Source organism: Candoia aspera, chromosome 2 (genome assembly GCF_035149785.1).
Source record: "Candoia aspera isolate rCanAsp1 chromosome 2, rCanAsp1.hap2, whole genome shotgun sequence".
NCBI lineage: Eukaryota > Metazoa > Chordata > Lepidosauria > Squamata > Boidae > Candoia > Candoia aspera.
This window is the reverse complement of record NC_086154.1, coordinates 186,168,746-186,184,675: the sequence shown is the minus strand read 5'-3', so window position 1 is coordinate 186,184,675 and position 15,930 is coordinate 186,168,746. Positions and strand designations below refer to the sequence as shown.

The 15,930-nt window shown below is 38.6% G+C and overlaps 1 protein-coding gene across 1 annotated transcript in view; it reads left to right on the top strand.

Annotated features, from left to right (window-relative positions):
* Nucleotides 1-15,930, top strand: part of ADAMTSL1 (ADAMTS like 1) — a 588,401-nt gene that overhangs the window by 404,465 nt on the left and 168,006 nt on the right. The window contains exon 5 of the mRNA XM_063295031.1: nt 1,706-1,942. Within this exon, the coding sequence (XP_063151101.1) occupies nt 1,706-1,942 (237 nt within the window). The remainder of the gene's footprint in view (nt 1-1,705; nt 1,943-15,930) is intronic.

Genomic DNA, 15,930 nt, shown 5'->3' with positions numbered 1-15,930 from the left:
AGTATACAACCCTGCTGCACTCCTTTCCCAATCTTAAACCAGTCCGTTGTTCCGTGGTCTGTTCTTACCGTTGCCACTTGGTCGTTATACAGATTCCTCAGGAGGCAGACAAGATGACTTGGTATCCCCATACCACTAAGAACTTGCCACAATTTGTTATGGTCCACACAGTCAAAGGCTTTAAAATAGTCAATAAAACAGAATAAGTCGTTTTTTTTTTCAGTACTATTATAAGTCTGAACCATCACTAAACAAATGGTTGTTAAGCAAGGACTACCCGTACTAGCTAGCGGCCCACTGCAGGATCATTTTAATATAAGCCACAGAAAAAGGAAGTCACAGTAATAAATGAAAGTGAATGAAGAAGCAGGAGATTGTTTTTATAAGCTGGTGAAAACACAAAGACTAAGTGGCTTAAAGTGATTTATGGCTAACTTGCCAGAAGCAGTTTTCAACCATGTCAATTTTGCAAGGCTGAGCTTATCGGTAAAGGAATTAATAGTTCTTATTTAAGGACCTGATAGGTAAATTAATTCAATGGGATATACTTTTAAGTAGACATGAACAATGAACATTCTATGCTCTGAGAATATTGGCAGTCAAATATTGAATTCATTGATAGTCTCCATTAAAATAGCTGCAATAATGAATCGGTTTAAACTTTGACCAAATGAAATGGTTATTTAAGTACTTCTATGAGTGAGTTAATATTCAAGGCTACTATAAATTGGATTATCCTGTTCTCTCTGGTTTCTTTTAAGAGGTCCAACAAAATATCTGGGCAGTTCTTACTAATATTAGCAAATAAACCACTTCTGTTGCATATCATTTAGCAAAAATCAGAGAAGTTGCACCCAAAACTACCTCTCCTGTGAGATTAAGAAGAGGAATTTTAAAAATTATTTTAAAAGCATTGAAATGAAAAACCTGAAGAGTTACTGATTCTGTAGATTGTAAAAATCTTTGCTTGTGTTAGTAATACAAATATACAGACCGTTTTTCTGGCTCATACTGCTTCACTGGCTGATTTAGGTCGTTTTGGAAAGAAAAGCTAGCAAAGAATGCTTAAATAAACAAACACTTTAATCAAGCAATTTTCATGATTCCCCCCCCCCTTTTTTTTTCTTTCCATTTTCAAAGGAAAAGAAAAGTTGGCTAGGTCTATATACATCTTTCTTCATCCTTGTGAAGTCAGAAGAAATGCTGAAGAACATTTTGTGAGAGTAGCAACAATCCATGTCTTGTGCTGAAACAGAGAGAGTTGCTCTCTTGCTATTCACTTCTAGTTGTTTCTCAGTGATAAGTAGGCTGCAACCCTATGCCCATTTCCTTAGAGGAACCCCACTGAATTCAGTGCAGTTTTCTTCTCAGGCATGCTTAAGATTATACTATCAGTTGAATCTCTAGTGAAAGTGCCATGAAACACTTTGATGATGGTTTCCCTTTGGACAGAGATACATAGGAATACCACTGTTTGCCGTTGGTGAACAGGTTTTGCAAGTTTTTTCATTGTTTCTTTCTCTGCAGACTTGTTTATTAACCAGTTACCAGAAGTTCAGAAAGACAGACACAGGTCACAAGGGAATCAATGCATTTCTCAGGATTCAATTTTCTTGAAGTTATTGTTGCTTCCAGCACGTGTCTAAGCACATTGTATATTATTGACTCAGTAGACTTTTGACTTTTTTTTTCTGCTTGTTTTTAGGATTGCCCTCCAGAAGCAGGTGATTTCCGTACCCAGCAGTGTTCAGCACACAACGATGTCAAGTATCAGGGGCAGTTTTATGAATGGCTTCCTGTCCCTAACGATCCTGACAACCCATGTTCATTGAGGTGCCAGGCAAAAGAGACAAATCTTATTGTAGAACTGGCACCTAAAGTCCTGGATGGAACCCGATGTTACACTGAGTCACTAGACATGTGCATCAGCGGCTTGTGCCAGGTAAGGAATGCACTGTTTTGTTGTTTTTCTCCTCCTTTTGGCTTATACGGGTAGTCCTTGTTTAGTGACTGCATGACCATTCGCAGTTACGATGTGATGAAAAAATAACTTTACACCAATCCTCACCTTTATGGCCTTTGCAGATCTGTAAAGCAAAGGAAAGCTGAAGTAAGATCATAAACACAATTGTAGTTTTGCTTAACAACCATTTTGCTTAATGACTGAGTTGCTGGTCCCAATTGTGATCACTAAATGAGGACTACCTGTATAACATTTCTGGGTGTCCAAGTTTTACTCAGTTCTCCCCTCCCGCTTGTGTGCCATTTATTTCTCTAGTCTTCTTTACAGTATTCATGCCTCTTCCAGAACCAGTTATATTTTTATATCTATGATGGATTTGATGATTTTTTTTCAATTTAACTGATAGCTTTCAAATTCTTTTGTCATTTATTAGGTTACTGATATTTCAGATTTTTTTTTCTCAGCTCTGTTATATTTCATTCATGTAGCTCTATTGAAATGGCAGTCATGCCCCTGACATTGGTGTTATTTATTATGGCTTGGCCACAACAGTCACAGGGCTCAACTATGCACAAATGTCTTGATGACCACTTTTTTATGCTATGTCCTCATGACTTTGCCTTCATTTCATCCACAGCCCACAGCTGAGACAGCCTAAAGTCATCTTAAGCTATTCCAATGTTAAAGTAGTGTTGTTCCTTTTCTCCTGGCACAATTGTTGCTGTAAATGCAATCTAACACACTTCAATTATGATGTGGTTGATGATGTGGCAAGTCTTTGGCCACTTTAGTATGGCCATATTCCTCTCTGGCTTCTCTGGACATTTTTGCTTGGGCTGGAGAAGTTAAATGCCTAGTTCTGCAGAAGTAATGTATAATCCTTGACTGGCATTTTTCAAGGCATTTGTCAGGTGTTATACAAGCTTCTTATTTCTAAACTTGGGTTTAGCACTCGTTCAAAAGAGTGCTAAACTATGCTGCATGGAAGGTCAGTTGAGTCATGTCCTGCTGCTTCTTCTGACAAAGAGCGCAGGAGCCACATTTTGCCCACTCCTATGGCATTTTTCCTACTTGCTGCCAGCACTGCCATTTCCTTGACACACTAGTTGAGGACAAAAAAATCTCTCCATTCCACATAACCCCTCATCCTTCCATCATGCCTGGGACCTGTTTGGGGCATGGGTTTAGCATTTCTTCAGAAATAGCCTGACAGCACTCCCCTGTGACTTGTTTTTGGGGCAGTTTGTCAAATGAGTGAAGCAGCCATTCTAAACACTTGCCTATATTCACCTATCCCCACCCATGAAACATTAAGAATGGTGATTGGGGGTGGTTTTCCTTGCATGATGTCTGCAGAAGAATAATTAAAACCAGTTGCTTTCTTAATTTGTCCAGCATCAGACCAACACTGCCCTCCTTCTTTAGGCAAAGTAGGGATCAACCGTGAAGACCGTGCAATTTATGCCATCGTGCTTTTCTGCCAACTCATGAAGCATAACACTTAAAGGTGGTTATCTGTGGAAAAAATGACAAAAGCCTCTATTAATCCAGAATGTTCATCAAAGCTGAATTCTCATTCTCATTAGTACAGTATTTGGAACAGCTGCATTGAGCAGATGTCTAAAGCTTTCCCCAGCTTTAGAAAGGCCCTGCTACTTCTAGGAGCTGACCATGTATTAGAGTCTCACATACTGTAGATCTGATAACATCAGTGAAGGTCTTCCTCAGAACTGATAGGATCAGTTTCCTGGTATCAGATAAAACTTATTTATTTGTGTAGTAATTTCCTAAAAATCAGGACAGAAACTTTTGGCTACATGAGAGAAGCAAGCATACTTTTACACCAGGTGATAAGATCATAGAACTTTTCTTTGCTTTAGAGAATGCTTACCATAACAATGTTTGTGGGCTCTTTTGCTTCAGGAAATCCTAGTTTTTGGGGGTAATAGGACAGTGCACATTTTGATAATAAAGTAGAAGAAGTACTTTTCCTGAGCTTTTCCAACCTTCCATGGCAGGTTATAAAAAAATAACATAATGTTAAGTGTCATAGTTTTTTAGATTCACATGGAAGCCTGAAAAGGTAGACCCTTTTTAATGAATAGCAGAGAGGTGTTATCTTTGCAAACAATTTAGACATACCTTTCTAATTCTTTTTGAAGCATGCACAGTCCTAACTTTTGGTATCTAATAAAGGTCTATTGAAACTCCCCAGTAGCCCTGAGTTTTGCAGTTTCAGTGCAGGAAGTCTAGAGGAATACTGGTATAATATTAGTATATTAGGGCAAAATTGTAGGCTGTATTGATTCATGGGCCACATACTTGGACAAAAACTGTGATCTTAATTATTTTCAGAATTTTTTTCTTTCCTCCAAGGAAAATTGGTAATGATGGGTTAAAAGATGGGAAGTTACTGGATCAAGGGAGAGGGAGCTTACCATGAAAAATGCAGCAACACACACACATACACACATTCATTCCTGTTTTAAGTCAACTGTTACGCTTATTTAAACGGAACAACTGGAAAAAATTCCCCTCACAATTGCTTTCTCAGAAAGATGCCACATCATGTTGGTGGAGTGCTTCCCAGAATCAAGGTTGAAATGGTATCATAATATAGAATTATTCCTTGGAGGTATTGAGAAATGGAAGCCCAATGCCCACTGATAGCTAGGTTGAAGAAAGAATAAAGATTATTTTTTACTGGCTGTCATCACTTTGCTTGTAAACCCCAATATCTATTGTTATTTTTTTTATAAATATCAACTTTATCCAAATAAACTGTATTCAGTAATACTTGTAATAATACATTGTGGAGAGCCAGATTGGTGTAGCAGTTTGGTGTAGCAGTTAAGACATCAGGCTAGAAACCAGAAGACTGTGAGTTCTAATTCGGCCTGAGGCACAAAGCCAGCTGGGTGATCTTGGGCCAGTCACTCTCTCTCAGCCCTAGGAAGGAGGCAATGGCAAACCGCCTCTGAAAAACCTTGCCAAGGAAAGTGCAGGGACTTGTCCAGACAGTCTCCGAGAATTGGACATGATTGAACGGATTAAAAAAAAATGTGGAATTATTTCATTTAAACTTCTGGCCCCTAAAACTTTTGGGGGAATATGAATTTACCCTGGACTTTAAAAGGCAGCTTTGGAACCAAGTATTTTTAAGATTTTCTGAAGCTAAAGATCCAGACTTCATAGTTCTGCTCATCCATAATCCTGTATAAATCCTGACATTTTATTAGCATTTGAACTGAGTCTTGTTTCTGTTTCTTTGGGTTCTTTCCCCTAGTGTTGTTCCCTTTATTGTTTTTCTGACCTGGCAAATATCTTGATTGTTAAGGAAGATGTTTAGGCTAAATTGAATGTGATCCGTAGTGCACAGCCTTTATCTCAGCTTTGTAATGAACTGAAACAGGGACTTCTCTCTTTGATTTCAGGAGAAGATACTCAATGGCCTTCGGGGAAAACATGTTTTGAATGGTTTGAGAACCTTGTCAGCTGTTTTGCAATTGGTTGATGAGACACTTAAGAGGACTATATATTTAATTCCCTCTTCCCATTTAGCCAAAATGCTTTGGCTTAGCACAAGATGCAAATCTGGACCATTCTCTAATCAGCTGATGGTCTGTTAGCCAGATCATATTGTGCCAAAGCTGGACTGTCTTTATGATCCAATTGCGGGACACACCTTTCTGACAAAACATTTCCGTAGAAACATGCTAATAAATAACAACCTTTATTAAAGCATATATTTGTATTCATGTCCTTGAGTATTGGGAGGAATGGAGCAAGATATAGTCCACTCCCTTGCTCTGATGTCTCTATCTAACCATGATGACACCAAAGTGATGAAATGTGCATTTTGATATGCCGTGTGTGTGCATGTGTGTGTTATGATGTGATGTTATACAGAATTATATAAGGAATGGAGTTTACATCATGAAGCACATTTCATCACTCGACTCTCTCTCTCTCACACACACACACACACACTCTCTCTCTCTCTCTCTCTCCCCATGGATGCCTATGTCCCCTTGACCCATACTTAGAAATGCTGTCTCTAGTGGGGACTGTGTATTTTGCACATATCATCTTATATACCATTAAGTCTAACTATATACACAGGAAGATCCATATCTCAGTTATGCTAAGTACACACTTTGGTATATCCAATAATAGGGACTCAGGTGTTGGGGGGAATGGTAGAGAGAGTAATTAGAGTTTGGAAGGAAGATGAAGGAAGATTTTGGTGCTTGTGTCAGCAGGGAAAATCAAAGCTGGGGGTTTTGTACAGGGATTGTGAACCTGATACAAACTGACTACAAGACTTAGTGCCAGGTCCATGCCAGAGTTGCCTGTTTTCTTTCCTTGGTATAGGTTGGTTGCCAGAGACACCAAGCAAGGATACTTTCAGGAGCTGGGCTGTGTATTGAAGCAGCAGCAAAGCCAGTAGAAAAACTAGTTCACCCACAAGCCCCAGTTTTACTTCAGGTTCAGGTGAACCTGAAGTCCAGAGCCAAAAAGGCCTGGCTCAATCCTTCAAATAAGTTGTCGTCATGGGAACAGGCAGGATCTGGGAGTTGTGCAAAAAAGAGTGTGTGTGGAGGGTCTGGACCCTGCTGCCCCCTGCCAGCGCATAGATGTGCTGCAACTCTTATTTGCAGATGACAGTCTTTATCAAAAGTGAAAGTCTATCAAAAGTATCCTCAATTAACTGCTTGCAGAGATGCGGACACTGAGTTTGTTCTTGCATTCAGTCAAGTCGTTTCCTGCTTAAAAGCGTAATATAACAAAGCTCCTTTTCTAATGGAAAACAAGGCTCCCAGCCAGGAAGAATCATAAAAGGAAAATTCACACACCAAGGCCCAATGTTTTTTCTTTCCCTCTCTTCTTCCTGGCCTGCATGCCTAGTACATGGATTGTGGCATTTTAGCACCACTACTAGAAAAAACACAACATATTTAAAAGCTAAACGCCTTGTGGCTTGTGCATGCCTGTGTGGTTCTGTCAGGCAAGCAGGAAGGATGTTGAAGGATGATCGGAAGAAGATGGAAACCCCAAATGATTCCCATATCCTGATTCACTTGATGCCTTGAGCCAGTCTCACAGGGTTGTGCAAAAAAGAGTCATTGCTCTTTTGCCACACAGCTTAGCCAAACCTCAAAAGCATTCGCTGATCTGTTTAGAGGGGGGAAATACCAAGTTCCCTTCTCATTAATTTGAATAGTATTCAGTGTTTATTTTGGGCCAATGGGAGTCTTGTACATTCCCTCAGAAAAATGGTACTGTGCCTTCTAGAAGGGATAAGGATAAATTGCCAAGGTATTTAATATAAACTGTCAGAGATTTGAGCAAGCCTATTACCTCTTCTTCCCACTTCCCCTCCTCACTTCCCCCTTTCTTTTTCAAGAGTATCTCAAGATACCATATATCCTAATAGCTCATAGGTCCTTGTCAGGCCATTTTTGGCTTTAATATGTTCAGTCTGTAAGCTTATCTTTCTGCACATTAGGAACCCACTAAGAACGTAAAACTGTCCTTTGAGAAAAGGGTAACTTCAAGTCCTAATTCACCCTGTGAGCATATGTATGAATGTGTGGGTTTTTAAAGCTAGATATTGTTGAAAGGAAAAGAAAAGCTATGGGCCTGTTACCTCTATTGTCAACTGGCAGCTTCTTAAACATCTGTTGTAATTGCCCAAAAGCAAGGCAAGTATTTCCCCTTAAACAGTGACCTTTGAAATGATGGGGATGGTAAATGCTTTTTAAAGGGAGCAGATGCTAAGGAAAAGGAGATGTAGCATCTGTCTTAGAGCTAGCAATGCTGTGAAGCCCATGGAAGAAGAATCTTCTCTATCCCTGGACTACAAATACATTTTTCTAGATGCTTTTCAATAAGACAGAAACAGTGGTACCAGCTTCTCCTGCAATCTTACTTCCTTGCAAATTGTCCTGAAGGGCAAAAAGCCCCTTCATTTCCCTTTGTTGTGGTTTCAAGATTGATGTCATCCCTTTGAAGTGGGCCAGATCAGGAAATCTGGAACTACATTTTATTGAGATAGACTATAGTAACAGAATCTTGAAAGCCTGACTGAGTTTTCCCCTCCTTCCTTCTTATACTATAGTGAATTCTGGAGGAGTCAATCTGAACTTCTTTCTCACACTTTTGCTGTTTCCCAAGCTTAACTTTTGTTTATGTGACTGTCATTGTCTCTGCCTAGTTTCCCCAAGATCATTTCCATGGTTTTCCACATCTGGTATGATTCCAGAATTACATAATTTATGCTCAAACTACAGGAGCAAAATCCCCCCAAGATATGAATTTTACATGGGGATAAAATTGCAGTCTCGAAGCATAGTACCTATATGTTAAGCAAAAACTCCCAGACAACTCTCAATGCAGGCTGATTTATCTATCAATAGATATATTGATCATATCAGCAATAGTGCAAAATAGCCTGTCTAAGGTAATGGGAAACCTTAGCTTTAAAAAGATGTTTGATGTTGTTGTTTATTCGTTCAGTCGCTTCCGACTCTTCAAGACTTCATGGACCAGCCCACGCCAGAGCTTCCTATTGATCGTCAACACCCCCAGCTCCCCCAGGGACGAGTCCATCACCTCTAGAATATCATCCATCCATCTTGCCCTTGGTCGGCCCCTCTTCCTTTTGCCTTCCTCTCTCCCTAGCATCAGCATCTTCTCCAGGGTGTCCTGTCTTCTCATTATGTGGCCAAAGTACTTCAGTTTTGCCTTTAATATCATTCCCTCAAGTGAGCAGTCTGACTTTATTTCCTGGAGTGTGGACTGGTTTGATCTTCTTGCAGTCCAAGGCACTCTCAGAATTTTCCTCCAACACCACAGTTCCAAAGCATCTCTCTTCCTTCTCTCAGCCTGCCTTATGGTCCAGCTCTCGCAGCCATATGTTACTACTGGGAATACCATTGCTTTAACTATGCGGACCTTTGTTGTCAGTGTGATGTCTCTGCTCTTAACTATTTTATTGAGATTTGTCATTGCTCTTTAAAAGATTTGTCATCTCTCTCTTTAAAAAGATCTGTTTGATACTTTGTCAAAAATCTGAAGGAAACTACACCTGCTTTCAAGTGCTATCTTGAGAAAGCTACAGGAAAGTATAATACTGTTGTCTGGTCTTTAATGAACTATAGATTTTGTTTGTGTGGATTTGTGGAACAGATGCAAAGATTTTTCAAGTAATTATCAACCTACCTAGTTCTCATTACTTGTTATGATGCAGGATCTGAGAGTGAGGGCAGGTGTGGCTCTGCAGATGTGAGGGAAGTCAACCCATTTGCAAGAAGGAACTCCAAAATCAAACCCTGAAGAAGGCAGTGGCAGACCATTTCTGTGTTGCTATCAAGAAAGTTTTATGGACATGATTGAAGCATTTAGCCAAGTTGTGCCAGATGATGAAATCTCAGCTTTCACAGTACTCTTAGTTACTCAGGAAGAGTGATCTTCCTGAGTAGATCAGGGAGGTAATGATGAGGCCTGACCAGGCTACAAGGAAGTACATGGTACGGATATTGAAAGAGAAGTTTTTCACTATGCAAGGATATCTACATTTGCAACATGGAATGTGGGAAACATAAACCAAGAAAAACTTGAAATTGTCGAAACAGAAATGGAGTATACCAAATTGAATGTCTTAGGAATAAGTGAGGTCAGGTGAATAAAAGTATGTGTTCAGTGGAACTCAAAAAGAGTTCAGTTAGATCCTATCTAGTGGAATTAGGGTATTCAGTGAACATCAATGGTATAGAAATGTATACACTTACAACAGACAGCAGGAAAAAGAGGGATGTACTGAAGTCCGAGAGAAGGAAAAAGGGTGAAGAAACAGTGATGATATTTTATTGTCTCAAAGCCCAGTGCATTTCATATAAATTTCTAATTAGTGAGTTCTAATTGGCACGTTTTAGTCAATATATACAGAGAATGCCTTGTCTGAAATGCATCATGCTTCTAATCAGTATAACCTACAATAGACACAATGGAGAAAGAAACCGAGGACTTCTGTGAAAATTGTAAGGCATATAAGATGCAACAACATGAAAGGATGTAGTACTGTTAAGAGTGATTGGAATGCAGAAACTGGAAAAATAGAAAAATATTGAATTGTAGAAGATTTGGATTGAATAAATGCAATAGGACAAGTGATAGGGTATAGAATTTTGTTTATTGCCAACACTTGCTTCAAGAAACAGAAATGCATATTCTGCAAATGGACATCATCAGAATCAAATAGACTCCATAATAAGTGCTAGAAGATGGAGAAGTGCAGTGCTTTCAGCCAACATGCTTTTAGATGCAGTTTGTAGAATAGAAAGGGACGCGGTGGCGCTGCGGGTTAAACCGCTGAGCTGTCGATCGGAAGGTCGGCGGTTCGAAACCGCGCGGCGGGGTGAGCTCCCGTTGCTCGTCCCAGCTTCTGCACACCAAGCAGTTCGAAAACATGCAAATGTGAGTAGATTAATTGGTACCGCTTCGGCGGGAAGGTAACGGTGTTCCGTGAGTCATGCTGGCCACATGACCCGGAAGTGTCTATGACAACGCCGGCTCCAAGGCTTAGAAACGGAGATGAGCACCGCCCCCTAGAGTCGGACACGACTGGACTTTACGTCAAGGGAAACCTTTATCTTTACCTTGTAGAATAGACTATGAGTGATTGCTATCAAATGTGCATTTTAAACTTAGAAAATTAAAAGAGCAAATCTGCTAGAAAGATACTACTTAGAGGACGTATAATTAGTACATATAAGACCACTTAGACAAGATCATGAATAATAAGGATATTTCAAGGTGATCAGAATAGTTAAAGCAATGGTCTCTCCAGTGGTAATACACAGCTGTGGAAGCTGGACACTGAGAAGAGATAAAGAAAAAAGAGAGATGCCTTCAAATTATGGATTTGGAGATGGTTATCTAAAATTCCATAGGCTACAAAAATCAACAATTAATCAGTGCTAAATAAAATAAAAAGTGATATTGAGGTAATGAGCAGCAAACATAAAATCAAATATTTGGGACAAATATGTGAATAGATGATGGGCTAGAAAAAATTATTTTGCTTGACGAGACAGAAGGAAATAGAAGGGAAGAAAGCAGGTAAAATGGGTGGATGGGTTCAAAGAGAACACTGGAATGTCCTTGAAAGAGTAACAAGTTTTTTCTCTAAACACACAGAGTCAACTTGATGGCAGCTAAATATAAATAGGTTTTACACAGAGTAAGATTCTGGTCTTTGGAGTTAAAAGGAAGAGAATTAGGGAAATAATGATGGATCTTTTCCCTGTTTCCCAACCTCTTGTTCCTTGACTATGAGTACTCATTGATTTAGGTGTCCCTAAAGATGGGGTTGAAAATCATTTGGCCCACATTTTAAGGTAAACATAATTGATTTATAGTTTTTGATCTTACCTGTAAACCAAAATACAATTATCCTTTGATATTTGATGTATCTGTATTTTATGATGCGGTTCTTTAAACAAGAATATACATAAAAATGAATATATTAGCAAAATATATTTTCTACACACATAGAAAATGTGTGTATTAGAAAAAAGCTTATATGAAAATACACTTAGGTGAAAATGCACAAAATATAAAGGATGCATATATTACTAAAACTGCATACAAAATACATATTTTTAAAAAAGAGTACATAGAAATATATGCATATTTTTAAAATAGTTCCTTTAAAAAAAAAGGTTAAATAACAACCTTCAGGTTGGAAAAATAAGCATTTGACAGATTCATGCGTCCCTTGTGTCCCAGCAAAATGAAAAGTGTTTATTTTGATTTTCTGTTTTTGACCTACTTTTTTATTTTTTTAATTTCATTTCTATTTCTGCTCATTTAACACTAGAGATAGGCATATCAATCTGCTTGTGATTTCTGTTAATTTAATATATCTCCTAAATCTATTCCTAAATCTGTTTAATAATTCCATCTAGCCCTAAAATACCCTTTTCTACATTTTACTATGGAGAACTGGAAAAAAAAAACAGGCACATAATTGTACTTCAGTATACTCTTCAGTCTGGGAGGGATAAATCAGATTGGCTCACTTTGAAATATAGACCAAATATCTTGAATATCCCTATTTTACTGTGCTATCATCAACTAAAGCCCTTTGACTTTCAGCTATTTATTTAAATGGGTGACTTTTTTGCATGTTTCATATTTTTCTTGATTGCGTGGAAGAATTTAATACAAATCACACTAACTTCCCTTGGTCCCAGTCTGTGCACATTTATACAGATATTGGAGCTTACTATGGAGAATTGTAAGCAGTCGTGCTATTTCCAGATGACCACAAATACTACAGAAAACAGGATCTCCTGTTGTATGGATAGATATAAGCTTTGTTTTCCTTATAGTGAAGGTCAGGAACAAGATAGCAGGGTGAGATCCTATTTCACTGAGCATCTAAAAATAGCTCTTATTAACCTTTAAAGGAATGCTTTGGCAATACATGTGTGTTACTTTTGGCTTCTTGTAGCTTCTGAGCCATTGAAGGTCTCAACTTCTTTAACATCTAGATTCTTCCCTAGGCTTGCACTAGAGTCCTCTGTTTTCAGCTTCCATCATGATATTTCCAAACTGATTTCTCCATAGTGGGTTTATTTTCCCTATTTTTGCTTATCAAGTCATAGCTCATCTTTATTTGTGGGAGGGAATAGTATACCCATGTCGGTATTGTGGCATTCCAGATGGAAGGGACAGTGTGTAGGTCAGTGTGTCTTCATCCCACACCCTTCATCCTTGGGGTGGAATAAAAATTAAATTTCAGGAGAATGACATTTTTAAAAAATGTGGATATAAATCAATGTGGTTACTGCAGAATTTATACCTCACCTTTCCAGTTCCATCCCATTTCCCCAATGAACATAAACAAGGCTCCTTCTTTACATTTCCTTCAAAATGCAGCTGCTTCATTCAGCACTTGTTTCACCCAGCCCCTATCCAGGTAGGTGGGATTCATCTTAATATCCAGTAGCTAGCATGTCTCAGGCAGCTAGTCAGCTCAGCCAAAAGCTGCACAATGCCTAGAGAAATGATAGTGTGCATACATGTTCAGTATTAAAACATAGTTGGGAATCCTGTGGTTGTTAATTGAAAGAACCTGGAACAATATCAATAGTTGTTATTATTTTAGTTAGCCTGTTTAGTATCAAGAGTTAGTTTACGTATCTATGATTTTCATGAGTACCATTTTGAGGATAATTTGATCATTTGCTTGATTAGGTTGTATATTATGTGGCTTGGGTCATACTATGGATGTGGGGTCTGACTCAGTATACAGGATAATCATCCCAGTGAATCACTATTAAGTATGTATTTATGAGTACTTTCCCTTTGGAATCCCTTTTGGATGACAACACAGTGAAATTGATACAACTGATTTTATCATATTTGTTTAATGTTGTTTAATGGGGCAGGGATGCAAGTACTGAGTGACATTTTTATGAAGCTTTTTGTACAATTCTAAGTGAGCCTGGCAAAACTTCTTGCTTTACGTATGACCACCCACCAGCTTAGCATCAAATCAACACAGACTTCTGGCTACATTCAGAAGAAAAGGCTTTTGTCTTTAGATGGATAGATACTTTAAATTGTAACTAATTTATCAATGTTTACAAAAAGATTAAATCAGCTCTGCTTACTTGGTGGCAATTTCACGGCTTATTTTTTAAATTAATGCTTTGTCAAAGAAAATGTAGTACGTGAGATATCATGACATTATTTCTCCAGATAGAAAATAGATGTTAATCTAATTAAGTATAATTGCAGTGCTGAATATACAGGTATTAATAAGAAGGGAGTGACTGCCTCATAAGGTTCCTGCCAAGTTACATTACAATGATACATTGTATTATTATGTTGAAATACATACCAATTCTTACAGCGTACTGCATAATCTCTAATCTACATGGTCTCCCAGGTGGCAATATTGCGTGTCTTTTAGACGTCTTGAATAACCAAAGGCAAGAAGTCTGGTGAGAACATGTTCCAAGCTGTCAACTTCTATGTGGGTATCATTTCCACTGTATAATTCAGCCTTATTCTGTAAGGATCTTGGCAGAAGAATTTAACTGTCATGCTGCTGTTGATGGCATTTGGCATTGGGTATTTGGCCAACAAGCATAGCTTTGTTGCCTTCTGACTCTACCTGGTAGCATCCCAAATAACATCAAAATTATCAGTTTGTGGAAAAGAAAGGCATCCATCTCTTTCTGTTTTCCTTTTCTGGGGTGACAAGACTGACTTAGAGGCCGCTGTGCTGAGAAAGCAGAGAGATCCAGTTCAAGACCCGTAGTGTACCTTAATCTGAAGAGTTCTCCAACAGGTGCTTTATTTTCCCACCAATGACTGCTTTGACTGGAATTTCTCTGGCCTCTGAGGTAGTGTGGTGTTCCCAAGGAACAGCCTGCTTTGTTCTCCAGCAATGAAGGAGAAGTATTATTAAAGCCACTCATGGTAGCCTAGACCGTATTCGCTAGATCAGAAACTGGGCTGCTAATTTTTCACACCGCAGATCTAGATGGCACCTTCATGTTTCTGATTGATTGATCACCTGCGACATTTTTCCTGCAAACAGAGAGAGGAATACAGCCATAACTTTCCTAAGTGTAGTACTAGCTGGAGGAACAATGCCTGGGGAATCTTGACTTTTTTCCATACCTTTAATGGTTAGGCTTTCAACTTGAAGAGAATAAAGTAACCCACAAAATATTGAGCTATCTGGAAAATAGGGAGGGAGAGAAAGATGGGTAGAAGGGCAGGGCATGAAAGAAGCAGCAAGAGGGAATTGAAATATATAAGTGAAAAATACTTGGGCTGCCAAACAGTCAAACGCAACAACAGCCTCCTTGTTCTATTTCTTCCGCTCTTTTTACATATCAACCCACACTTTTATTTGAAATTATATTTGTCATTTTTCATCAGATTACAGTCATCATCATCTTCAAGAGCAGCATATTAAGGTCCAGGCCCCAAATGTACCAAGCATTTGTCAAAACATTTACTTTCTAACTGTTCTTTATGCTCATTATACCTTCTGGCCTAAAAAGTAGTATTTTTAAAATGTTTTTTAAAAAAATGTTAATTATAGATTTTACTCCTAGACATGTTTGTGCCTGCCCACTGTAATAGTCTTATTGACACATTACTCCAGAACAAATCCATTTTCTTTGTTGTTATGCACATGGTGTATAAATGAAATAAACAAATTAGCTATGTCTGTGGGATAGGCATCTGAAAAGACCATTTAAAGTATCACCTTTTGCTATTAGACATGTGTGCAACTAGAAGGACTGCAAGTCACAGATTTCCTCTAAAGTTTTGGGTCTATTGCTGAATTAAGAGATGGCATATCTTCTCTGATCCCAGTAATTTTCCTGCTCTCTAGCCCATTGGAAGGAACAGGGTTTTGGTACAGTTCTACAAATTACCGTAGCATATTGTGTGAGCTGAGAAGCATTTTGTTCTGTAATCGCACTTCTGCCAAGACAAGTCAATCAGTGTGAGCAGCGTAGCCCCATCTCCAGTGTATGGCATCTGCCTTACAGGGCTGATGAAAGAAGCCTGAAATAATGTATATGAATAGAAATGTTCAAGCTTAAAGTAAGCGATTAAAGAGGAAAATGTTCTGTAGGCAGAAAATACACTTTTCAGTCTTGCTTTTGAACTGATTTAATTGCATTTGGGTATTGTATCCATTGCATGTGACAACCTGTCAGAATTTTATTTCTTTCATAGAAATATTGGGGGGCCCATATAATATGGGAGCTATTGTGCACCTTGTATTCGTAGCCTTGGCTGCAGTATTCTCATAGGACTCTGGAACAGGCCAAGTCCATCATAGCACATGGAGGCTTAGGGCCTCACACTTTGAAATATGATAGCTGGCATACTTTTCATAATCCCTAGCTAACACCATGTGGACA